General features: G+C 40.8%; 1 protein-coding gene across 1 annotated transcript; it reads left to right on the top strand.

Annotated features, from left to right (window-relative positions):
• The first annotated feature begins 843 nt into the window (after positions 1 to 843).
• On the top strand, positions 844 to 26,796 carry TNFSF11 (TNF superfamily member 11). The gene is made up of 5 exons (XM_042459236.1): positions 844 to 1,088; positions 14,586 to 14,750; positions 22,187 to 22,235; positions 22,319 to 22,417; positions 25,791 to 26,796. Exons 1-5 carry the CDS (start codon positions 861 to 863, stop codon positions 26,210 to 26,212), a joined length of 963 nt encoding a protein of 320 aa, XP_042315170.1. The 5' UTR covers positions 844 to 860; the 3' UTR covers positions 26,213 to 26,796.
• The last annotated feature ends 409 nt before the right edge of the window (positions 26,797 to 27,205 follow it).

The following is a 27,205-nucleotide window of genomic DNA, read 5'->3' on the forward strand; positions in this document are numbered from 1 at the left end:
TTTGGTGCAATGATTCTCCTTCACTCTCTTTTCTGTTTTGGGGGAGATGAAGTCTTTAATAAGCGTTGATTTTCTGTCAAAAGTGGTCCCCAAACTGTGGCGTTTAAGAAATTTTGGACTTCAGTTCCCAGAAGCCTTAGCCATGTTGGCCAACAGTCTGGGGATTCTGGGGGCCGAAGTCCAAAAAACCCCTAAAGAGCACAGTTTGGGGACCACTAAGTGGTCTCTCTCTCTCTCTCTCTCTCTCCCCATGTTAGTGGGCCCACCGACTCCATAATCCCAGGCCCCAAACACACTGCAGAAATAACCCACTTTGAGACCGCTTTAACTCAGTGGTCTCTAAACTGTGCTCTTGAAGGGACTCCAGTTCCCAGAATCCCAGGCTATTGACCCAACATGGCTGAGGCTTCTGGGAGCTGAAGTCCCTCCAAAATAAGTAAATCTCTTAAAGGGCATAGTTTGGGGTGCAGTTTAACTGATCTGGGCATTCTGGGAACTGCAGTTTAGTGAGGCATTCAGCCTTCTCTGTGAGAGAGAGAGCTCTGTTGCCACAATAAACTACAATTCCCAGAATTCCCTAGCACACTGAGCCAGGGCAGTTAAAGCAGTGAGTGTTTGGGACCCCAGAGCTCCGCCCACTTTCAGCCACCTTTGCCTTCCTTCACATTCTCTCGGTGGGCGTGGCTTCAGGAGGGGAGGCATCCGAAGTTTATAAATCTCATTCTCTTGGTGGGCGTGGCTTAGGGGGGGAAAGCATCCGATTGGCTGGCCGGCCCCGGCCGAGCTTATAAATTGAGCAGCCAGGACTTCAACGGGGTTTTAGCGTCGGGGAGCCCTGCTGGGCGGAGCTCGTGGAGGAGATGCGGCGCGCCAGCAGAGACTACTCCAAGTACCTGCGGGGCGCCGAGGACCCCCACGAGAGCCTTCCCGAAGGACCCCTGCAGGGGGCGCCCTCTCCTCCTCCTCCTCCTCTCCAGGCGGGCCCCACTCAGCCCCACTCCCCCAAGTCCCTCCTGGGAGCCCTGCTCTTCCTGGGGCTGGGTCAGGTGGTCTGCAGCGTCGCCTTGTTCCTCTACTTCAGAGCCCAGGTAAGGCAAGGGCCATTCTCTCATAGGGAAACATAGGAGGATGCTGCCCATAGGGAATCATTGGAGCATGCTTGCCCATAGGGAAACATAGGAGGATGCTTGCCTGTAAGCAATTAGAGACTATTTGCCCATAGGGAAAATTTGGGCAAGTGCTCTCCAGTGATTCCTAATGGGGAGTATGGTTGCCCTATGGGCAAGCACTGTCATTTGTTTTAGCACATCCCCCCTCCTCCAGTGGGTTTTGCCATAGCCAAGCAGAGGGATTGGGATCCAGGGGTTCCTTGGCAAGTTTCTTCACAGTTTTCTTCTTGCCATGGCCACCCTCTGAGGCTGAGAGAGTGTGTCTTGCCCACTGGGGATTCAGACTCATGTCCCTCAGGGTCCTAGTCCAACATTCAAACCACTAACTCACCCAGCCACCCCCAAATAAGGGATCATTCATTGAGTCCAACAAGGTGAATTGACCCCCCCCCAAAAGAAAAGGGTCCCAGCTGCTGCCTCCATTCATTCATTCATTTATTTATTTCATTTAGTTTTCATGCTGCCTTTCTCCTGCAAAGGGAGCCAAGACAACTTACCCTCCCTAAGTGTTAGTCATAGAATCGTAGAGTTGGAAGAGACCGCAAGAGCCATCCAATCCAACCCCCCTGCCATGCAGGAACTCTCAATCAAAGCATCTCCAACAGACACATCTACCTATCTGTATGTATGGAGGCTCCCCATGGGTTGACGGGTGGTGGGCCGTCAACACTCTCTCAGTCTCAGGGAACATGGCCATGGCAACCTTTGGAGAATGACTGTGGTCTCACCCCCTCAAGGCACAGCCATCTTTCCCCTCCACCTTCCAGAAGTCCTCCTTTTTGCCCTCAGGACCTGTTCTCCATCCCAGCCTTTTCTCCAGGAGGAATTCCAATGCCCTCTCTTTGGAGAATGACTGAGAAGCATGCATTTGCATTTACATTGGTGCTTTTAGCTTTTTTGGGTAATGCTCCCTGGGTGGTTGCGCTCCAAAAAAACCCACCCCTTCTATTCTTCAGAAATCAGGCCAAAGGAAGGCGATGGACATCATCACTTCACCCAATGGTGCCCCACCTCCTCTCCATGCACCTGCCGAGGCCAGTTCTTATGGCATCTTTTGCTGGTTCAAAACTTTTGGGCAAGTCTTGGGATAATGTATTAATCTTTAGATGCAACCAGTTTTCCAGTTGCAGCCAAGTGCTCATTGGGGCTGTCAGGGCTTGGAGTTCAGGCACGTTCTGGGCATCTGCACCACAGGTAGCCCTTGTGTATGGGCAAAACTACCACAGTGCAGGTGATGATGGGCAACCGGCATTGTGGATGTGACAACATTGTTCAGCAGGTATCCAAATACCTAACAGGTATCTCCTCCTTTGGAGGTCTTTAAACTGATATCAGATGCTCATCTGTTGGGGCTGCTTTAGCTGTGAGTTCCTGCATGGCAGAATGGGATTGGACTGGATAGCCCTTGGGATTATATTATAAGAGAAAACTAAAGTGTGCGCGTGAAGCCACTCTGAGCAGCATGAACTCCTGTGCCTGTAAGCTTTCAGGTGAGAGTTTTAGTTGTCCACATGTCAGTGGGATGATGGTGAGGTTGGTTTTGTGCTCTTTTACTAGGGCCTGTTACAGACTGCCAAAATAAAGCTGCTTGGGGTCTCTTTGGAGGTATGCTGTTTAAATGATGCATGGGTCCTAAGAGTCCGGAGGTTGCGCCAAAGCCACACTCCATTCCTAAGAACAGGAGTGCAGCTTTGGTGCAGCTTCCGGATTCTTAGGATGCATGCTTCATTTAAACAGCATACTTCCAAAGAGACCCAAACCAGCTTCATTTTGGCAGTCAGTAACAGGCCTAAGACTTCTTAGCTGTGCTTCAAGTTTGAGACTTGTTTGTTCTTGACAGTATCCGGTAGACTGGCACAGTAAAGAGGGAAGGTGGGCTTGCTTTAACCATGCTAAATTTAAGAGATTAAGAATACCAACCATAGGTTTTGCATTTTAGTGCCTTCAGTTTTGTTTTTTGTAGATCCGAAAGTTGTCATGGTTGGTCCCATGAACAATACATGCAGAGGTTAGCAGCCTAGAGATAGCAGCAATGAGTAAGTTGTTGGTTTAAAAATATGCAGGTAAAAATATGAAACTCAAGCAACAGTTGTCAAATTTGTTCAATATATCTTTGGTTGTTATTGCAGAATGGGGGTTATGGCCCTGATGTAGATAATGCAGAGGAGAAAGGGAGTGAAGGCAATCCCTCGGGAAAGTCCTCTTTTATGTTTATTCTTTATTTACTGGTCACACCTCAGTGCCCCAAGTCCCAGTCCAGTGTCTACACCACACAGACTCTAAAGCTTTGTCTCTGAGACATGGCAAAAACATAGATGTGCCACTTCTCTTGGTTGAGGGATGCCAACCATGTCCTGCTATCACATCTTTGCAAAAGAAAACCCCAAGTTCAGCAGGCCGCAAAAATCAAACAGAGAAATAAGTTTTCATTGGAGGCTGCACAATGCATATTATATCTGAATTACTATGGTAGAAGATTGAAGGGAGGAATCGGCCTGCAGTGTGGTTTATGCCTTGGGACTGAAAAGAATGGGTTTTTTCTTGGAAATTACCCTGTTCATTGGCTGAGTTGGCTTTTGTTGTTGTTTTGGTTAAGCTCTCTGAACTTTCTCAAAGGAAGTTGAAGACTGATGTTTGCTTTTATTTCCCTTCCCCAAGAGGTAGAGGCAAATTCTGGGTTCGGGTTTCTCTTTTTTAGATCTTTGTGTAAGAGAAAGAAGGCTACTTGGTTGTGCAGGCAGTAGAACACCATAGAAACATCTGCTGCATGTATGTATTGCAGCAGAAACACAAAGGAGTGGGAAGTCTCCCCAGGCCAGGAATGTAACAATAAGGTTAAAATAACCTTAAAATAAAAGGGCAGATTCCTTTTAAGTTATATATAAAAACCCTAACGTGCTTGTTGGTGTTGACAAAGTGGAATGTAGTGGATGAAAACCCACACTCTTAAAATAAGCTAGTTTTTAAAGGTTTGATCTTGCCAACATGAAGCAATTTAATGTCCCTTTAATGTCAGTGAGAGACCTAAGTGTGTGTTTCAATCTCCTACATTGAAATTAGTGCACAGGGGCTGCTTAACTTTGGCTGAATTGCCTCCATTGGATCTTTTCCTTTTCATCAAATGATGGTAGGGCACAAGGGTTGAGCATTTGGGTAGGGCACAAGGGTTGTGCCCCCTTAACCTCTGTTCTCCTAACCAGCAGGATAGTACTTACCGGTAAACTACCTAAAAGAGAGGTGTATAGCAAAGTAGTTGTAACTGTCCCCACCCCAGCAACCCAAGTGGGCATCAGCTGCCACTGATACATATATAAGAATCAGCTCTAAATGAGTCTTTATTGTGCTTCTGCTTATATATATATTGTGTACTGTGTGACCTAATACAAATCATTTATATTTGTGAGCATCACAGATATTTGTGTTCTTTAACAAATTAGGTTTTAGTCTATGGAGTTATTCACAATGATAATAATATGAACAGTCTCTTGGATCCAATTAAATATCTAGTTCTCTGACCATTGGCTAAAAAAGCAGTATCTCACTTGTGTGAGATTTCCTTCTGTGAGAACACAGAAGAAAGCCTATTAAAGTTTAGGTTTAATTATATATATAAAAAAAGTTAAATGTAGATGAACATGAAAAAACAGACTCATTTGAAAAGATGATGATCTTTTATAATGTCCTTAAATTATATTTTTTATAATTATAATTTTATAATTATAAACTGAATTTCTTAATGCAATGGGGGGGGGATCCCAGTAAAGTTTATGCTTAGAGATCATATACCTCTCAATACCAGTTGCAAGGAGAAGAGAAATAGAAAACCTTGCCATGTCTTTCTTTTGTGGGCTTCTTGGAAGTATTTGGCGCAGTGCTGCAGAAAATAGGACCCTGGACTTAGTGGGGCCATTGGTGTGTTCCAGCAAAGCTTCTCATGCATGTCCCTGTCACTGATATGACTGGGCTACAAGAATTTCTTCATATGGTATAGCTTATTTTGTCAAACCATTTTAGCTGCTGAATGGGCTGATATACCAGTATAATTTAGAACAAAGAATAATGTCCGGGATGAAGTGTATTGTCTGTTGCTCCACATTTGTTTTGGCTGCATCATTTGGGTATACCACAGGCCAAGGGAGCCAAACCTCTGGTGGGCCTGTGGCTGAGACAGTACTGTGAATGTGGAACAGTTGTTACAGAAGCTCTGTTCAGGTGTTCTAAATCCTGAATAAGGCAAATGCCTTATTGAGTGGATCATACCAGCCTCTTGGCTGTTATTTCTGCCACCCTCTACATGTGAAAGGTGACAAGTTGAAGAGGAGAGCCTCCTCTATCTATCTGTATGTATGGAGGCTCCCCCATGGCCCTCCATGTGTTGGCAGTAGTGGAAATGATGTTTTGAGGGGTGAGTATTCCTCATGTATTTGCTTGCTCAGAGTGCGTTAGTAGGGCTATGGTCTCATCCAATTGTAGGAAAGTTTTCTGTACTTAATTTTCCTTTTGAGGCTTTCTTTCCTGCAAAACAGTCCATGCAAACAGTACTTGCAGTATAGTCCAAGGGTTCCATCTGATTGAGTGATTAATGGGGAAACACACCCTTGATATCAGTTTGTCTATTTATAGCCCATCTTTCCCCCAAAGATTAACCTCAAGGCGATTTACAAGATGAAGAGTATTTTTTAACCATTGTCCAGCAGCAGTTGTTGCTATGTGCCTTTGATTCAGACTTACCACAATTCTAAGGATTAGAACCCAGGATTAGGGTTTTCTTGGCCAGATTTGTTTAGAATGGGGTTTACCATTCCCTTCCACTGAGAGACAGTGATTTGCCGAAAGTCACTCAGTAGGATTTCATTGGCGAGCTGAATCCTGGTCCACAGAGAAGTACAGGCAGTTTTATTTAACTAGAATATTAAAGTTTAAAAGTTAAAAAAAATCAGTCCAACCCCTTGGCATGCAGGAATATGCAATCACAGGGCCATCCAGCCTCTTTTTAAAAACCTCCAAAGAAGGAGACTCCAGAGGAGTGTGTTCCACTGTTGAACAATAGAATCATAGAATCATCTAGTCCAATACATAATAAAAAGTTTATTTCCAGATCTGTTTTACCAGTATATTTTTAAAGATTTGAGCAGATCCATTTGTAATGCAACCTTTAAGTGTGAGGTAGCAAATCAGATCAATTTTGTATAGTTTAATGCAGGCCTACACAGCCTGTAAACCATTAGCTGAAGGCAGGACATCAGTCGTATCCTCTGGCATGCCATGGACTTGCCATGCCACCTCGCAGGTCCAGGCAGATAGGAAGAGCAGATACTGTATTGAATGCTTAGGCCCCATACAGCCAGGCCAAAATAAAGCTGCTTCGGGTCACTTTGGAGGTATGCTGTTTCAATAATGCATGCTTACTAAAAGTCCAGAAGCTGCACCAAAGCTATGCTCTAGGTCCTTAGGACTGGATTGTGGCTTTGGCAAGCTTCTTGACTCTTAGTACGCATGCATCATTGAAACAGCATACCTCCAATGTGACCCGAAGCAGCTTTATTTTGGCCTGTCTGTATGGGGCCTTAGTGAACTGCATTTGATTTGGCAGGACACAAGGTGTGATGTCTTGGATGAACTGCAGTGTCTTACAAGCGCAGTACAGCTCTCATGCAACTTACAGAGTAAATTGAGAAAAAAAAATTTCTCCAAATGATACATGCATAAATTAATACCACATCCTCTAGAATTCTGTCAGTCATCTTTGCCCACTGCCACAAACTTGCATAACAGAAACAGAAAACAAAATTTTTGCTCACTTCAACCTTTTCTCCCCCCACCCTTAAAAAACAACCTTTCTGAGCAGCAAAGCACTGCATGCATAGTTCCGTTATACACAGAACACGGTCTACTGTTTTGGCCACCCCATCAAATAAAAATAGGGAACTGAAAAACTTGGTACAGAAGGGCAGCTAAAAATGGATTCACCTTGCTATGTAGAAACAATGGAGAGATTGAGTACTTTTTGGTTTGAAAGAGAAAGCTGTGAAAGGGAACTAAGTGTTCATAAAATTTTGCATAGCTGGAGAGAGCAAATAGTGATCCCTGCCCATCAGTACTGGTACTAAGATCCCCCCATGAAATGGGACTGGCTTGTTCATCCAACCTGTCCTGATTCCTATCCTGACATTTAGGACTATAAAGGAATAGGATGGCATTTTTCTCTATTCCCTCTTCATGCGCAGGGTTATCAAACTGCCTGTGGAGACAGAACATTTAGACTTGAAAGACCATGATTTGTTTCTTGAATTTTCAGGTTGATGTTTTGCTGAGGGGAGGCCATTGATAAAATATCCTAACACAACGTCTTGGAAAGTCTCATACCCCAAGGAGTAACTCAGATTCACCATCTACTGTGTTTCACAATTGCATTAAACTATTAGTAAATGGGAAACATTTTGATGACTTTGGAATGATGTACAAGATAATTTGAAATCAGTATAATAAGGCAGATGAAGAATTTATATGGAGGTAAAGGACTGAGAAGAAGTGGAAAGGAAATGAAGGTCTTATGGCTTTAATTAGCACCAAATCTTCAAAGGAGGGAATTATTATGTAATGAGGTCATTTGTAATTTGTTGATGTAAGCAGTTGTGTAGTTACCTTTTATTTGTTATATGCTATTTTTAAAATAAATTTAAAAACTACTTAATGTCTTGAACTGAAATCTTTGGAATAGAACTGAATAGATGTTGTTGGACATATCACAATAGCTCATACTGTAGTTATTCCCCCCCTCTTCCTCTTGAGGCATTATCTGAGAGATGCAGTTTGTAAACTCAATGGGAAAATTATTAATCCCATATGCAGTATTCTGTTCCCCTCTGCCAGCATAGTGATCCATTGGGCTTTCTAAAACATGCAAAACTCCCTATATAGGTCTTCCTAGCCATTTTTACTCCAATCTGAAGGATCAGAAGCAGGAGCTATTGAAGACCAGGTTTTAAAAAAAAAGCTACTTGAGCTGAAACATACTTTAATTGTGGTTAAACACATCACATAAAAACAACTAAAAGAGTTGTTCTGGTTAAACAGTGTCCCTCCATGTCTATCAGTAGCAATTGAGTGCAAAACATGCCTTTTTGCAGTGTCCACAACTCTCAAGTCTCTGAGAGTTTATTTTTCATAGCAAGTTCTGTGTTCAGAACTCCATTTGAGTTTTGGGAGATGGCGCTGATCTATATTCTACAAGCTTTATTCAGCTTCCAAAATTCAGTTCTCTGGATATCCACTTTCTGAGGCTGTTTAAATTATTTAACAGTTGTGGATCCTATAATTTTCTTGTTTTTCCGCTAAATCAAGTGTGGGTGTAGCTGCCACTGTACCTAACTGCAAAAGTGTGCCCCTATCACCTGCTTCCATGCCTATCTACTCCAGTATTTTCTACTTTTTCATTGTCATAACTTGCAGTAGCTTAATAGTTTAGTAGGTGCTTCTCCAGTAGCTTTTCCATTCCCCTGCTGCCTAGTACTGTGAGATCTTCCTGAGCCTCTGATCTACTTAGCTTTGAACCAGTTATTACTTTTGTGTTTAGGTCAACTGGAAAAAAAAAACCTCACTCTAAATTTATTCACATTCATTTGCTTTCTCTCAGCAGTTATTAATTTGGTCATGGTTTTGATTGTTGGACAGATATGGGAAAATACTGCAAAATTTTCAGTAACATTTGTTAATGTCAATCGGTGACATTGCCAATGTTGAAGGAAGATTTATTTCATGTTCCTGTACAGGTCTGGCCCTTTTAGGAACTCATATCCTTTTCTCACTGGTCAATGCATTGTGTGTGTTACCATATATATCTCTAAATTTAACCTGCCACTCTTATTATCTGTTTATGTGCATGTGCTATCTGCTTGACTCAGATATTTTGCCATCTATCCCTCCCCTGTTGTACTCTTAGAGTGGCTGAAGATGTGTAATAGGTAGCGAACAATCTTAGGAATTTTTGTAAATCTTTATGTTCCCTTTGCCTTGCTGAGAGAGGCCTAAACCTGGCAGCTGCTGTCCAGATTGTGTTGGGTATTGTCAGATGATGTGCTAGGCATGCACAGGTAGGTCAGTGGTCATAAAGCACTGCCGGTAATGTCTTGGATGCTGTCCAAATGTTGTTACATCCTGGTTAAATCAATATTAGGTGCATGGCACTGCAGTATTGTAAACAAAACTCTTGAAAATGCTGTTTGCTTTGCATGTAGTTATGCTGCGTGTGATGGTTCTTCGTTCTTGTTGAAAGATTTCTCTGAAAAAAGAATAAGACGCCCCTAATAAAATCTAATCACTTTGTATTTCCACTCAGTTTTAGGAATCACTTGGCAATAGAACGGATCCTTGGGAAACTGATTGTAGAATAGCTCCTTAACTCAGAAATTAATCTGGACCAAATTAGACATGACAACATGTGTTTCTGCCCAGGAATCTAATTAAAAAGTGGCGTTTTGCTAAAAAATACACCGCGGGTGGGTTATGAGGGCAAACTGCTCCATCACTCGCCTTTTAACCCAAACCATCGTCTCCAGCTCTCTTACTCCTGGTGAAGCATTATTTCGAGTCTGTAGCTCCACTGGGAGAAAAAGAAACACCTGAAATATGAGTGAATAACAGTTACAAAATAAAAAGTTACAGGAGTGAGAGGAGAACTGAGCTTCCAATCTGGCCTGCCTTTAGTATCCCCTTTTTTCATCGAACATATGCATATCCATGCACTGAGCTTCATGTGGCAGATCCAGTTTAAACAAAGTAGATTTGCTGGCATGGCATCTAGTTTGACAATTTCCCTCCTTCACCTAGCTTGCTGGAGCTAATTTGAAACCCCCCACCTTAGTCATTTGCGCGCATATATATATAAATGTATAGTTTTATTAACTTTGTGGAATACTATAGGTATCCCCCTTCAGTATTTTTCAAACCCAAATATTGCATTGAATTCTATGCTAGGCTAGAGCCTAGCTCACTACTGGGCCATTTTGTGTGTTGAGGTCATGGTTTATAATACTTTAACCACATGCGAAACCATACACCAGAGTGAAAAGTGCATGTAGTAATCTAGAGCAGGAAACAGAATGATCCTGTAAATTTCACCCAGGGTGTGGTGGTTGTTTGCTTGCTTTTGCATTGTGCATGTGCGATATTTCCAATTGTGCTAAAAAGAAAAGTTGCAATTGCAGCTCTGAGAGTTGTCTCATCTGTTTGTTACAGGTGTCCAAAACTCTCCACATGATGATGCTTGTGAACATGGGTTCCTACAGTGTCAGTGAAGGAGATGAAATGTATTTTCCATGGTCATGACAGTGTATTTCCCCCTCTTTTTATGGATGTGCTTGTAAAAATGTCTTCAAAGAGTTTCTGTGTACTTTTAGTTCATGCAGGGTAGCATCTCCATGGAGTCACACAGGTGGGATTTCGTTGGAGGATAAAATTTGAAAAACATTGCTGTGAAGATCTTCTACAGCAGTGGTTCTCAAACTTTTTACCATCTGACCTGTTTCCATCTATATTGCCCACCTTCTCGAAGTAGTATATGAATAAAAATATTTTGTTTATTTAGAGTGCTTATTTTCATTTGCACATTCATTTATAACCATATTTTAACATTTCATAAGAATTAACATCATTCAAATTAGAACCGTGTTGTTTGAATAAATTCAGTACTTAACACATGTATAAATTTTACACATACTGTATCACCCAGAACCACACTCACAGATGCTCACTGATATGTACACATCTCAGTCATGGTCTTTTGTTTTTTCTTTCACTCAGAGCACTCATTTACGCTCTCTCACACACAATCACACAGAAACCATTAATTTTCTTGTGTATATGTGAATGTATATAACTGTATATGTGTGCAGGTAAAAAAGGGAAGAAGAGTGTGAGTGTGTGAGACAGAATTTGTGTGTGGGACTGAATAAATCTGAGGGAGACAGCATAATTATTATTTGAACCTTCCAACCAAAGATTGCCCTGCTTATCTCAACTTAGGGCCAAAACAGATGGCTGTATGGGGTGGCTTTGAGCACCAAATTGGGACTGCGACAACTGTATGCTGCAGCCTCGATCTTGTTTTTTTTTTCAGGCACAAAAAGAAGTGGCAAAACACCGCTCCTTTTTGCACCAGAAAAAGGGTGGCTTTTCTATCATGACAGCGGTGGCTTTTGGGTGGCGTATAAATGCCGGAGTGCTGCAATGCTGCCTGCTGTCTGGTTGGGAGGGTGACATGATGCCGGCTTGGGGGCACTGTCAGGGTGTTCGCCGTCTAAATGCCATTCCCTCATGCCACCCTGAAGCTGGCGTACTGTGCTGGTCTGTTTCACCCCTTAGTTTGTGGAAAGCTTCTTTTCCTACCTCTTGAGTCTTCATGTTCATTACTTGTCCTTTAGTCCTTTTGTTTTGGGGGCTTGCTCTGTTTCTGCCCCCTAAACGTTACCCTGCCTTTTCTCTCCTTGGTTCTTATTGCAGTTTGTCCTGTGGGCTCCCTTACTGTTTGTTCCCTCATCTCCTCATCCCCCTGCTTCTTCCAGCCCCCTTTTCTCCAGTCTCTTGACACTGCAAAACTTCTTTTCTTTTGGTCTCAGATCTCATCTGCCTGTACTCTTTCTGGGGTGTTTGGGACCACTAACCCTGGCAGAAGCTGGGCAGGCTAAACGGTGTGTCCCTACTTTGATCTTAGTCCTGTTGAAACAGACAGTGTTCCTCTCCTTTTGATATGAAAACACTTCTTTTTCACTGCCCGAGGACTTTAAGGCAATTTAAAAAAAGTCGCTCCAATTGACTCTACTGTTTTGGGGATGAACTGCTTTTTAAAACATGTGGTTTGACTCCTGAATTGGGATTGGGGTCGAATTGGGAGTGGAGGAGGGTGAGGCCAGGTTGATGGGTGTTCAACTAAGTCAGGTGGCCACTTGTTACCTGGTTTGTTTTTTGGTTTGGTGTTTGCAGGCACACATTTGCAGGTCAGCATTTCATTTTGCCTGGCTTCACTGCACATATTCGCAGGTTAGTGAGGTGGGGGTGAGGGGCAATTTGGTAGGTGGAACATACTCACCAGAAATTTGTCCCCCAGGCGCCTTCTTGCCTACAAAAGGCTGGAAGGGTCAGCACCATTTCCCCCCCTTTTAATCCATTTGCACTCCGAGCATAGTATGAAGCTTTGAAGCTTAGATCTTTGAACATTTCTTGCCTTTGGATGTCCTTTTGAGTAAGGTGATGGGGGTCTCATGGGGAAAGTGCTATCAAACAATTTCCTGAGTGTAAGTACTATTGAATTCAGCTAGACTTATGTCTGAATAGACCTGTATAATATTGCATCACATTTTGTCAATCCTACACCCACTTTCCTGATAATTAAATTTGGAAAATGAGGTAGCAAATTAGAGGGGATGGAGGGAACATATGTGATGACTGACGTAACTGCCCAGGTATGCATCCAATCTAGTGGGAGTGCAGGTGAGCTGTCAGAATGATGGAAAACAGGGAAAGGCTATTTGATGATGCAAATATGCTTGTGCATGGTGGGAAGAAACAAAAGAAAGCCCCACAGCTGTGGTCCTGTGACTGATATGGGTAAACTAATATGGGGAACACAGCAGAAACATCCCCTTGTAATTATGAGACTACATGATGGGGGGTCTTTCCAAACCGATGTGGCTTTCCAAACTGAAATCAGTTCAGATTTAAAAGGGTGTGCGTGGCTGGAAAGTGGTCAGGCTGAGGCAGGATACTTTGCAGTGGAGCAGGGGTACAGCCGTTGGGTAGATTCAGCCCCTGTCTCCTGACTTCTTCAGCCATGCAGCTTCCTAGCTCAGGACTGCTATTTTATTGCCTCACAAGAGAGCACGTGGATCCTTTCACAGACCCCTTAGGCAATTTATCATGTAACTAAAGCCAGCCAAGTTATTTTGGCACTTGAAAGCAGAAAATCCCGCAATCATCTCTCCCAATTCTTGGGTGTAACACTGCAATTTGTTGCCTGCTACAAAAATTATAATTTGCTGCCCTCTCAGCCCTAGTGGTGCAGTGGTTAAATGCCAGTACTGCAGTCACAACATTGTGAGTTCGATCCCAGGGCTCTAAGGCAGACTCAGCCTTCATCTTTTTGTAGATCAATAAAATGAGTATCCAGCTTATTGTGGGCATTTGGCTCACAAATTGTAAACCACTTAGAGAGTGCTGAGTTCAGTATTAAGCAGTATAGAAATGTAAATGCTATTGCATTCATGACACCAAAAATTGGCAGCTGAGTTAAACCATTTTTCTCTTTCACTGTATTTTATGATAGTGCCAGCTTGACTCAACTTTCACATTATCTTATTTCTACTTTTTTCTTTCCACAACTGCATCAATTAACATTTACTTGCCCCCTTGAAAATTTCCTGTGCTATTTACCCCAAATGTAAATAATAGTCCTTTTCTGCATACCATTTTTGAGAGAAGGGTAGGAGATAAATCCAGTAAATCAACTAATAATATCGGTGCATCTAAGTATGATTTGCATATAAGACAGTAAGTGTATGTGCTACACTTACTGTGTGACAATGTATGTCAGTGGTTCTCAGCCTGTGGGCACAACCCCTTGGGGGGGGGGTCAAACGAACTTTTCACAGGGGTCGCATAAGTCCATTAGAAAACACATATTTCTGATGGTCTTAGGAACCAGGACACTGCAATTTTATGGTTGGGGGTCACCATAAAAATACAGACGAACTGTATTAAAGGGTCACGGCATTAGGAAGGTTAAGAACCACTGATGTATGTGCTCTTTCCTTTATAGCAGAGGTGGGGAAAGTGTGGTGCCTCAAAGCTTGGACCCAAGAGTCTACTTTTTTGATTTTCTTCTACTAAAAGTTCTACCGTGCCTTTACCTCCCCAACTGTTTTAGGTTTTAGGCCCAGGTGAGACATTTATTTAACCAGGAAATAAGCTGGAAGTCCTTTCCAACTTCAACCCAAAATTGGTGAACTATCTCTAGGGGCATTTTTAGTAAGAAGGAAAGGAAGGAAGGATGAAAAAGTTTGAAAAATAAAAAACAAAATCCAGTGGTGACATAATGAGGTGTGGGTTATGTCCCACAGAGATCCTTCAGAGGCCATTGTAGTCTTATCTGAACTAGGTGAGCTCATAAAAGTGTGGTTACCATTCGGGACTCCTTTTGCATGTGACCCAGATTATGTGGAAAACAGATAAAGGTTCCATCTTTAGCTAGTGTGGTTGATACCTGCAGATAGACTTAGCCATATCTTGTCATTATTTGATCCTTGAATAGAGGACTGGAGTAAGAAGGGAAGAAGGGTTTGGGGGTGGGGAGCAGAATTTCTGGTTTTTCTGGGGTAGTGTCTATTGTTTGCAGTTAGCTGTTTTTTCGATATTTTGTTTCAGATGGACCCTAACAGAATGTCAGAAGAAGATACGCACTGTTTGAGAACTTTCCTGAAGCTTCAAGGAAGCATCGATCTGCAGGAAACAACCTTGGCAAATCAGGAAAGGCTGATGTCTGAATCATGCCGAAGGATGAAACAAGCTTTTCAAGGAGCAATGCAAAAGGTCAGTTGATTCCAGCAGTGTATAAAGGTTTGCCTCTTCTTGAAGCTTTAGAGTTGCTCCAAAGCAAAGCAAACCATCACACAGAGGCCTAATATTGGCAGACTGCCTTGTATAAGTTCAGGCCAATGAGCTAGCCATTTAATCCCGTTTGACAAAAAAGTCTTAAGTCCATTTCTTCAGCTTCTCTGGTGGATGCAGTTTGCTCAGCTATTTTTGTTAGGAGCCTTCATTTAAGAGTGCTTTGTTCCTATGTCACACAGATGGCATACTTCATAATCACTAAGGGCCTAACTACAGGTTACGTTAATATTGTTAATATAATATGCTTATTGTGACTTACTTTGTGCTCTTACTTTGGCTACATCCACGCTGCAGAAATAATCCAGTTTGACACCACTTTAACTGCCATGGCTCAGTGCTAAGGAATTCTAGGAATTGTAGTTTATTGTGGCACCAGAGCTCTCTGATAGAGAAGGTTAAATGTCTTAGAAAACCATAACTCCCAGAATTCCATAGCTTTGAGCCATGGCATTTAAAGTGGTGTCAAACTGGATTATTTCGCCAGTATGAATGCAACCTTTGAAAGGAAAGGCTGTCATAGAGACAACATTCAATGTTCATTTATAACTGTTTTTGGAAATGTTTGTACTTTAAGATGTTCTGCTAGATTCCATGGATCCTCCTAATAATAATAATAATAATAATAATAATAAATTTTATTTCTATTTCCCGCCTCTCCCAATGGATCGAAGCAGGATTACAAGCATAAAATCACAATAACATCTAGATTACAATTAAATATCATCACTTAAAAATACAGTTCAGAACAATAAAAGCATATTCACTGGATTGGTTAATGATGAGAAAAAGAAAGTCCTCCCCCAAGGATCTTAAGATTCTGGTGGGTTCATATATAGGGAGATAAACAGATTTTCAGATAGTCTGGACATAAGCTGTTTTGCAGGCTCTCTGATGTGAGGAATCAACAGTTATTTTTCCCCAGTGGTTTCTTTCTTCCCTATAAACTCAACAGGGACTTGCAGATCGCTTGAGGATTGGCGGTCCAGGTACCACCACTTTGAATAGCATTGCCATGTAGGGGTTTATAGATCATAACCCTTATATGAGTTGGTGTGGTGTAGTGGTTTGAGTGTTGGACTGTGCAGACCAGGGTTGAGTTCCCTGCTTGGCCATGGAAACCCACTGGGTCACCTTAGCCGAGTCACACATTCTCAGCCTCAGAAAAGCCTGCGATAGGTTCGTCATAAATTGGAAACTACTTGAAGGCACACTAGACAATTCTGTCCACTCGAGAAACCTGGATGTCAAGGGTCACAGTACACCTAAACTACAAACTGAGATTTTGGGGGATTTTAGTCCTATCCAGCATAGGATGAATTTGTTCTCCTTGATTCACCTTTTGACTGACCAGGAACACCTCTGCTTCTTCTGGATTAATCTTCAATTTGTTCATCTCATGCAGTCCATTATTTCCAGCAGGCACTGGTTCTGTATCAAAGTAGTTTCCTTAGAATTATCTGGAACAGAGTGATACATTGGGTGTCATTGAGATATCAGTGAAACTCGACACCAATACTCTGGGTAGTTTGTCCCAACACCTCTATGTGTACATTGAACAGGATTCCCATAGCACCACTTTTGGAATTCACTACTCCATGAAGGACTGGAACCACTATAAAAGAGTCCTCCTAAGTCACATCTCAGAAAGAATCCATGGTCAATGGTAACAAAACCCATGAAAATCCCAGCAAAACTAATGGGGGAAAACTCCCCTGTCCAGTTCCTACCATAGGTCATCCACCAAAGTGACCAGAAGTATCTCCATCCCACAGTCAATGGATCTAGATAATCAATTTAATTCAGGAGCCCCTAGACCTGGAAGCCACCACAGGCATTAGAAACTTGGAATGGGGCACATGGTGAGGAAGAAGACATCCTGATGGACCACTGGCAAGACCATCTCCTCCCCACAGGCTTCATCTGCTGCTGCAGAGATAACAGATGGACAGAGTTAGAAAAAAGTTCATGGAAAGATCTTAATGCTGAAATATCATTTACTTGGGATGCAGGCGTGAAGCTTTTGAGAACGGGTTACTTTCAAGCAGGAAATTCTCTTTATGTATTCAGAAAAGTTCCAATTCCTTTCAAGTATCATGTTTCAAGCAAAGCCTTTCCATTGTTATTTTGGGATTCTGGGTTTGGGGTGGAGAAGGGAGGTTTTGAAGTGCAGCAATTACTGAAAAGCTCAACACAGTATATTTATTCTATGTGAAACGGTGTGGCAGCAAGGGTGATCCAAATGTTTCAAGGATGAGTTCACCAATTTCCAAAGGGTCTTCAGAGTACTTGATTTCTTATGCATCACTGCATATTAAGCTCTGTTTAAATGTAATTACAATCTAATCTAGGGCTGTTTAAGAGCTGACAAGAGTACTAGGCACTTGATATGTATTCTCTTTCCGATTAGCCCCTTGCGCAGGAATCTCTTGGTCCATTTCCTCTTGATTGCCTTTCAGGGATTCTAACGTCCTAACACTTCTGCTAATAAAAATTATGGCAGTAGGTTTTAATTTGAATAGTTCAAAGTTTAAAGAGAAATGTTGTCTGAATTGCACTGGAGAAGGCTGACCTTTAACACAGCCACATGTAGTTGTGTGTTTGCATTCTTGCATGAGTTGGCTTTGGCTTCTGTGTTTTGGAAAAAGTACAGTAATGCCTCTATATGCATCTATTATATTGTTGCCAGGCTTACATAAAGTGACTTGTCAGTGGCATTTGTCCTTGCTGACAGTAATAGTGAACAAGTTTAGCCCCTGTTGTCCTAGTAAAATGCTTCTTTCTTGTAAAGCATTGCTCTTTTTATGATCACCTGAATATATCAGGGGGCTCTTGCATCTTTCTAGAGGTAACTAGTTCCCTGTGTCAGAGAAATGGACAAATAAGCATGCATTCCATCCTGTGACTTTTGCAGCACTTGGATAAATCTGCGCTGTTAGATGTGGTGTTTTCTATGCAAGAAATAAGATGGGATTAGTAGGAGTCAAAGGGTGGTGTTAAGAATTGGGGGCTGCAGTGGTTCATCTGGTTATATTGAGCCCCCATGTCAGATGATCAAGATGGACCGTCTCACACTTAACAAAATATGATTAGTTAATTCTGGCTTCTATGAGAAGCAAAATACAGTAGCAGAAGAAAACATTAAAACAGTGTGCAAAAAGCCCAGCAAATTTGTAGCCCTCAGCAAAAGAACAGTATCCAAGGCCAATGATAGTCACCACAGATTCAAAGGTGGGAGGATCCTTTGGGCACGTTCAGATGATGGTAAAATGCAAAATGCCATCTAGATACAACTTATTTTTCTTTGCTGAAATCAGTGGGTTGCACGTCCACTTAAACATGTTGAAGATTATGGTGTCTTTTTTCTTTGTTGTAGCTTGGCATGTATTTATAAATTTCCTGGTTTATCAAATTCATTCAAACTAAATATTATCTAATGTTTTTCTTTCTTGTAGTTGGTTTGCTGGTTTCTTGCATGAGATTTTAGAAGGCCCTTGATACCCTAGAGTCACAAACCACATGGAGGAAAATGTACCATTTTCTCAGGAAATTGGCAAATGCAGTTAGTTCATGGCTTAGTTCATGGAGTAATTTCCATTCTCCCTTCCTTTGGCAGGATTCCCAGATCCTTTCAGCTTGCAGAAAACTCAGGCCTGGACCTGTCTTACACATGGCAACAAAATACTTAATGCCTTAGATCTCCAGGCTGGCTTTTCATGAGGAATCATTAACATATATGAGAGTGCTTAAGAGATGCTTGTTAAGAGTCTGATCTTTGCAGCTGACTGAAAGCATTGTGTGTGGTGTGAATGAAAGAATGAGAGGCAAGTGTGTAAGCCTAAAGTCCACTAGTTGACCTTATTATTGGTAGAGATAAGGTGCAAATAGGTCCTGGTTTTTATGGATATATTATAAACAATACAGTATATAGTTTGAGAAATGTTGTGGAAATGATTTCTTAATAAGTTTTTTTAAAAAAAGAATGCAAAAGAAAAATACAAAAAATGTTAAGGCTGCAGGTAGACTCTGACATTTCTATTGTAGGGGAATTATAAAATTACCATATTATCAGTACAAATCTTGCAACTGCCATTAATTTACTAAGTGGCCTAAGGCAAGCCATTTTCTTTTAGACACAGTCCCATTACCTGCAATATGGAGGCCAAATGCTGTTGGACTAGGCATAGAATTAATGGGAGTTGCAGTCTAGCAGTATTCAAATGGCTACATGTTGCCCAACCCTGGTTTATCCCAGAATAAATTAATGTATATCATGTCCTAAAGCATTTATAAATGGGTTGTAAATACTATGTTTATAAAATTTGTCAGTGTGCATGAAAGTGATTTCTGTAAAGCAGTTCATGGTTTGCATTCAAGAAAAAATACTCTCTCTCTGACTGGACAGATGACAAAAAGCTATGCATGGCTCTTAAAGTCATGGGAGTGCTAACACATCTGACAGTCCTTGTGAGAAATCTGTACTTAGGACAAGAGGCTACTATTAGAACAGAATATAGAGAAACAGATTAGTTCCCAATTGCCAAAGGTTTCAGCCAAGAGTGCATTCTATCTCCCTACTTGTTCAACTTGTACGCAGAAAATATGAAAAGAGCAGGCTTAGACTTAGGAGTGAAGATAGGGGGAAGGAACATCAACCTAAGATATATGGACAATACCATAATACTAGTGGAAAACATCACTGACTTGGAACAAATAATAAAGAAGGTCAAAGAAGAAAGTGCAAGGGCAGGTTTGCTGGTGAATATAAAGAAAACAAAAATAATTGACCATGGAGGAACTATATAACTTCAACCTAGACAGTGAGGAAATTGAAATAGTTACAGAATTTCCATACCTTCAATCAAACGTTGATCAGAATGGAGATTGAAGTCAAGGAATCAGAGGAAGAGTAGGATTGGGAAGGGCAGCCATGAAAGAACAAGACAAGATCCTAAAGTGTAAAGAGGTATAACTGAACACTAAAATTAGAATCGTTCAAGTCATTGTTTTTCCCATCCCCATGTATGGATGTGAGAGCTAGACAGTTAAGAAAGTTGATAGGAAGGAAACCAGCTCATATGAGATGCAGTGCTGGAAAAGAGTGCTGAGAATACCATAGATACCAATAGGTTCTGGACCAGATCAAGTTGGAACTTTCCCTGGATGCCAAGATGACGAATCTGAGGCGGTCATATTTTGGTCATATCATGAGGAGGCATGACTTACTAGAAAATACAGTAATATTAGCAAAGATACAGGGCAGCAGAAAGAGAGGAAGACCACATGCCAGATGGATAGACTTGACCAAAGAGGTTATGGGCATAAATTTGCAGGACCTCAGCAGAGCAGTTGAGGATAGGGGGTCTTGGAGATAGATGCCTTATCCACAGGGTCACCCTGACTCAGAGGGCAGCTAACATCAACAGTTTTCAGAATGGTTCACCCTTTTAAAATAAAATACAAGGGAGGGTATTGGCCTGTGTAGGTTAACCTTGCCTCCATCATAAATAGTAATTTATGCACATACAGCTCCTTCCTGAGTGTGCCAGAATCATTAGCAAGTCCTTTCCCATGCCAACCTGGGCTAGCTTGTGCTCCCCAATGGGTTCTTGGAAAACACCCATCTCTAACACAGCCTGAACATGCGGGTAATTTTAAGGTGTTATAAGCACTCATGACCTTCTTTCTGCTATAGTCTCTATGAGGTTAACCAAATGCCCAGGAAAGACAGGGCTCTTGTACTTATAACAGTTACAAAAATTGAAAATGGTGGTAGATGACAAGTTGAATACACTTGCAAAAAAATATGATCAGCTGATATTCCACTTTTCCCTCAGCCATGGAAGGACTGCCCTCTTTGCAGTCTACTTTCTTTCCATTAAAAATGAAAAGAAAAGAAATCTTAAGTCAAAATAGAATAAAATGATAGTGATATGAATGGGTTCACTGATGTGACTTACCATTTGCTCTGCTGCAGGGCTGAGCATAGTATGGTCCTCTAGATATTGTTGTACTGCAGTTGCCCTTATTCCGGTCAAGGATAATTGGGGTTACAATCCAACAACTGGAGGGCTGCAATTTGTCTGCCCATGCTGCGTGTAGTAAACTTGTTGCTCTATTTGCAACTAGAAAAGAGCAGTAGCTTATCTCTAGCAAGATCCTACTTTCTCACATCCTCCTGTGGTTTCTTCTACTTAATCACTGACAGGAATATTCTAAGAAAAGATATAGCCATGTTAGTCTGTAAGATCAGTGTATAGAGAGAGCTTGTATTGACTTTAATACTAACTAAAAGAAAAAAATTGGCAGCATGAGCTTTCGTACACTTCCAAATGCATCTGAAGAAGTGGACTTAGGTATGTGAAAGCTCATGCTGCCAACCTCTTTCTTTCAGTTAGTCTCAAAGGTACTACAAGATTTCTATATAAGAAATATTTCAAGTTGTGTACAGTTGCAGATATGTTCAGCCAGTTAGAACACTTCGTTGAGCTCCATATATATATGCCCAGTTTTTACTCTTGTAGCTATATAATTGTGTTCATAAAATTTAAAATGTATTGCCTTAATATACAGATAATGGGAGCTTAGTCTGCTTTCAGTGATGTTTGTGATAAATTATGCTATATAATATTAGGTGCTAAATGGGAGTGTTGTTCTTCTACACATTTCAGATAGCAGGATTCAAAAGATTTCTCCTAAATGTCACTAAGAACTTGATTGCAAGAGCTGTTTGCAGTGAAATAGGTTGCCTTGGGGAATGACAGAGTTGTCTCCTTTGGTGATCTTTAAATAGGCATTAGATGGCCATCTCTTGGGAGTATTTCAGTTTTGTATTCCTGCATGGCAGGGGGGTTGGCTCTTGCAGTGCTTTCCAACTCTAAGTTTCTGCAAATTTTGCTCGCAATGCAACTTTTTGCATTGTTAGTAATAATGGCAATATGTGTTACAAAGATTCACTAGACCCATTCCTGAAGCTTGCTTGTAAACATTATTAACCAGTAGTTCTGTGTTTCCTTTTCGGTTTCCTTCCTGACTTGCAAAGATAGAAACCAGTGGATTTCCTGCAAGATCTTGATTCTGATCTTATTCTCAATGTCAGTCACATACAGTATAACCCTGTTCACATGTTACAGGCATAAGCTGTTGTGGGGGTCCACATTCACAAATTCCCCTGTTCCCTTCCACACAGGGAAGTATATAAGGTACTTCCAGACCTGAGGGTGGTATTGGCAAGCTAGAATGAACCCTGACATTTCCTGAAATTAAATAGTGCAGTACTGTAGATTTGCAAAAAACATACTTGTGACTCTCCCCTTTAAATAAATAAATAAATAAATGTATGCCTCTTTCATTTTCAGGAAGTCCAGCGTATTATTATTGGGAAGGACCAGTCAAGATCAGAAAAATGTAAGTAATAGGCAATGCATTATTGGAAATCTTTAAGTTAAAGTGTTTTCTCTGGTGATTTTAATGAGATTTTTTATCTGTAGCTATAATGGGAGTATCGTGGTTGGATTTACCAAAGAAAAACAAACCTGACAAACCACCATTTGCACATCTCATCATTGATGGCAATAAAATTCCAGCTGGTAAGTTCATTTTTTAATGATTCAAAGTTATATTAGGTTAATGACATTTTACTATCACTGTTGTGTCTGAATTTTGTAGCACCTTTGAGACTAACTGTGTGAAAGAAGTTGCAGTGAAAGTTTTCATAGACTTGGTCTATATTCTGAGGAAGCAGACCAAGTCTACAAAAGCTTATGCTAAAACTTATTTTGCACAGTTAGTCTCAAAGATGCTACAAGATCCCTTTGCACACTGATTTCCCAGATCAACACAGGTTTGTCTCTGATGTCTGAATTTGACAGTATAAATAATCATACCAGACAATAGTTAAGGAAGTGTAACTATAGTTTGGTGTGACTGCTAAAATAAAAAACCATGGTCTACGTCCATATAGCAAAACAGAATCAGAAGTCAGTGTTTGAAAAAATCTTCGCTTGCATTCACAATTTGCATTTCTAAATTGATAAATGATAGTTATGGCCATTTTTCTCCTGGAGACCCTAACAATTACAGTCTTCATACACATTTGGGAGATCAAGCTTAGAGGTTTAAACAGTTATTCTATTCAGTCCAAATTCTTGTGAAGCTGTGGATTTCTCAAGAGTGACAAATTCCATGTGAGGCCTCCTGGTTTAGCCCCCTCCCTTAGTTCCCTATTAGCCATCTCAGGTAAACTATCTAACACAACAACAACAACAACAACAACAATAGGATTTATTTATATACCGCCCAATCACTGGGAATCGGAGCAGTTTACAACAGAGGGGATAATAGATGGTTCCCTGCCCTCAGGCTTACAATCTAAAAGACATGACACAAAAGGAGAAGGGAATGGTGAGGGAGGGAGGGGATCAGGTCCAGCAGTTCTTCTCTCCCTCTGAAGCCTGGACCAAGGCAGATGGACCGGAGGAGGGGGCTTGTCTTCTTCCAGGCAGGCCTGGTGGAGCTAGCCTGCCTCTCTCTCCCTCAAGATGGAGGATGAAGGGAGGGCTTGTCTTCTTCCAGGCAGACAGTTATTATGTGAGTGGCTGGCTGAAAGAATCCAAAAAATGTAAGGTATGCCATTAAAAATGTCAGGGGGGCAGCAAAGATCCTAATGTATGGGGCAGGAACACACATTTGCTGTCCTTACCAAGTTCAGTCATATTCAGATATTGGTTTGTTTCTTGTGTTTTGTTTGATAGAAACTAAAATACTTTGGCAAATATTTGGTTAGTAGAAGAAAAGAAAGTAGCTGACAGGAGTTTCAAGACTAAAGTTTCGAATATGAATGCTGAACTTAAAAATACAGTCTGCCTTTTTTTAGGAACTGTTTAAAATGGGGGAAGACCACTTGCAAAATCATGCCCTTCCGGGGATAGTGTGGTCTGTTGTGTTTCCCAGAAGGTCATTCTTCCTTTTGCAAAAGATCATTTTTCAGTGGTTTCTCACCTTTTGCGCAGGGTGTTCTTCCATGTTCCAAATTCTAAAAGGCTGAAATGCCTCTCCTAAGGTTTAGTTAATGGCAGCAAGAGCTTTAATGTTTAAATATGTTGGTATTTTGGTCCCATTGTTATAGCTTTGGTTCTGCCTACAAATGGCATGTGATACCCATAACATCTCTAAAACTGAATTCAGGCATCAGGCTGACAAAGATCTCTGAGCCACCAAGCAGATCATCTGTATTCTGACAATCATGTTTCCTCAGTCATGAGATTATCATGAGATTATCTAAAGCTTGCTGTTTTCCTAGTGTGATGCTAAAATCTGGAGCTAAATGTTGTCCTATTACCTAGGAGTATAGCTTCAAAAGTTTTTAATCTAGCTTTCAAAAGTGGTGTGATGATTTTATCTTCCTGCTTGATTTATTTGTCTTTTGAACAATTCTAGACAGTTGACATCTTATATCTGCAAAGGTTAGGATAGCATGCTCCAAGCTTTCATAGATTCAGGTGATACATTAATTGTCTACAACAAGTAGTTGATTAATCATTTCTACCAGCAGTTTTGCACTTGTAGAAATGAAAATATTGTTAAAGTATTTTCTCATCCTTAATAAGAAAGTCTGTCTTGATAATGAGAGGTTTCGCCTATTTTTCTTATCTTTTCTTGTTACATTGTGTTGCTTCTTTACAAACATTTTATTTGTTCAAAACCATCTTTGTGCAAAATGAAATTTTTTAATGCAAAAATTGTAATTATACAAAGTACATTGCTTTTTACACAAATGAAATGTTTGTAAAGAGAAGTCCCAAAATGCCAAGAGTCTTAAGAAATGCACAAAAAAGCTCAAAATCTTAACAAAAACCTTTGAATTTTTTTGTTCATGTGTACAAAAACAAAATAAGTGAAGATGCTTATTGCTATACGGGGGATCATTTTAGTGCTGTTATAACAATTTAATCCCCACTGTGGTGAATCATCTTGCACATCCTTCAATATCTCTGAAAAGCCACTATAGTCAGATTTCTGGTAGTACAGATTTTCATTTAAATTGAATTCATTATTTGATTGGCTGAATGGCAGATGTTTATTTAATTTTCTTCCAAAGTAATCAGCTTACCATATATACTCGACTATAAGTTGACCTCATTTATAAGTTGAAGACAGATTTTGGGGCTAAAATTATGGTTTTTGATATGACCCATGGATAAGTCAAGGGTAAAACTTAGGCACATATAGTAAAGGATATAAAGGAAGAAGTAAAGGAAAACAATGCCAAACAACTTACAAAATTCAAGCAGGCATCACTGTTTGTGCTCAAACTAAAGGCTGGATGGATGAGAGAATGGAGAAGAATCAGTGCTTCCAAAACAGATTAAGCTCTTACCTTTCATCAGAGGCTGGTTGCTTTTTTTGGTAAGAGGTGGCATATGGCATTTACATTGACCTGTGGATAAGTCGACTCAGGTTTTTCGGGTCAATTTTTTGACTAAAATGTCTAGACATATTCATGAGTATATACAGTATATAACCTTTTTTATGTATAGGTGGAATCAGATAGTTTTTACCACACTAGTGGCCACACCAGCGCTTAACTGCATAGGTTGTCTAAAACTGTAGAGGGCCCAAACTGGGGCGGCTATCCATCCAGTTAACTGTTACTGTGCAACCCATTTTCTGTAGTTTATTTGCTACTGTAAAGATGCAGATACATATGGGGCCACGCTTAACTAAGGAATGGCTGAAGTGAAATTTATCTTCATGACTTGCTTTATCCTATCTTTGGAGAAAGGTGGGATATAAAATTCAGTCAGTCAGTTAATCAGCCAGCCAGCCAGACAATCATCCTTTTGATAGATAGGCTAATGGCTGCAGACCATTGCAGATGATTATCCATGTGCTGCATCATTTATGTTGAGAATAAACCTAAAAAGAAAAAATAATTCTTCTTCTAATCTGTTTTTCTCTTAGGAACCGGTAAAGTGAATCTTACATCCTGGCATCATGACAAAGGCTGGGCAAACGTACTAAACATGACATTCAGTGATGGAAAATTAATAGCCAATCATGACGGCTTTTATTACTTGTATGCCAGTGTATGCTTTAGACACCATGAAGCTGTGGGGAACTTAACTGGACAAACTCTGCAGTTGATGCTGTATGTGACAAAAACTGATGTTAAAAGGAAAAACTCTGTGGTCCTGATGAAGGGAGGGAGTACAAAGAATTGGTCAGGAGATTCAGAATTTCATTTTTATTCTGTAAATGTTGGGGGCTTTTTCAAACTGAAATCTGGTGAAGTAGTAAGTATCCAGGTATCATACCCTTCTTTATTGGATCGTTCTCCAGAAGGAACTTATTTTGGAGCCTTTAAAATAAGGGATATTGATTGAGCATTGCTTGACAATTGTTCAGGTTTATTTAGCTGGATCAAAATAAAAGTAGCTAAGAGAGATGGTTAACAGCTTGTGGGGTCCAGTTGTACATGAATAACAATTTCTACCAGGCAGCCTTACCCACAACCACTTGCAGCTCTACTCATAGAGTTCGGATGGTTCAGTCCCAAAACGTAATTTCATTGCTTAATTCATATCTTAGTTGTGGTGATCTGGCTTGTGGACTTGGAATAGTATGTGAATGTAAATTGGCAGCCCATCCAGAATATCATCAAAACTATTGGTTGTAAAAACACTTTAAAATCCAAATGCATTTTAAATTTTGTGCTGTGCAGAAAATAAAGGCTTCCTTCCAGACTAAATGAGCCATACTTAGGCCTTATTGAAATCAATGTGGAAACATAACTTGCACCATTAATTTTATGGTAACTAAGTAGAGCAATCTTAGACATGTCTACTTAGAGATAAGTCCAACTCAGTTCTGTGAGGCTTATTTCCATGTATGTATGTCTTGGATTGAGTTCAAAGTTGCAGTCCTAAACTTTGGCCTGTTACAGACTGCCAAAATAAAGCTGCTTCGGGTCTCTTTGGAGGTATGCTATTTAAATGATGCATGGGTCCTAAGAGTCCGGTGGTCGCACCAGAGCCACACTCCATTCCTAAGCACTGGAGTGCAGCTTTGGTGCAGCTTCCGGATTCTTAGGATGCATGCATCATTTAAACTGCATACCTCCAAAGAGACCTGAAGCAGCTTTATTTTGGCAGTCTGTAACAGGCCTAAGTTAGCAATACTTCAAGTGAAGTTCAAAGATATAGCCGTGTTAGTCTGTAAGATTCAGTATGTAGGTTGTATGTACATGGAACTCAAAAAATGTTCTAACTGGCTGACCATGTGGAATATTCCTTATGTCGAAAATTCTTGTAGCACCTTTGAGACTAACTGCAAGAAAGAAGTTTGGCAGCATGAGCTTTCATAGACTTAAGTCTATT

Source organism: Sceloporus undulatus, chromosome 3, assembly GCF_019175285.1.
Source record: "Sceloporus undulatus isolate JIND9_A2432 ecotype Alabama chromosome 3, SceUnd_v1.1, whole genome shotgun sequence".
NCBI classification, from domain to species: domain Eukaryota; kingdom Metazoa; phylum Chordata; class Lepidosauria; order Squamata; family Phrynosomatidae; genus Sceloporus; species Sceloporus undulatus.

Bases quoted from the DNA above. Each gene is read 5' to 3' on its own strand.
- TNFSF11 (XM_042459236.1), top strand. From the start codon at position 861: ATGCGGCGCGCCAGCAGAGACTACTCCAAGTACCTGCGGGGCGCCGAG. The intron at 1,089-14,585 runs GTAAGGCAAGGG...ATTTTGTTTCAG, and splicing joins TCCTCTACTTCAGAGCCCAG to ATGGACCCTAACAGAATGTC. The intron at 22,236-22,318 runs GTAAGTAATAGG...TTTTATCTGTAG, and splicing joins CCAGTCAAGATCAGAAAAAT to CTATAATGGGAGTATCGTGG.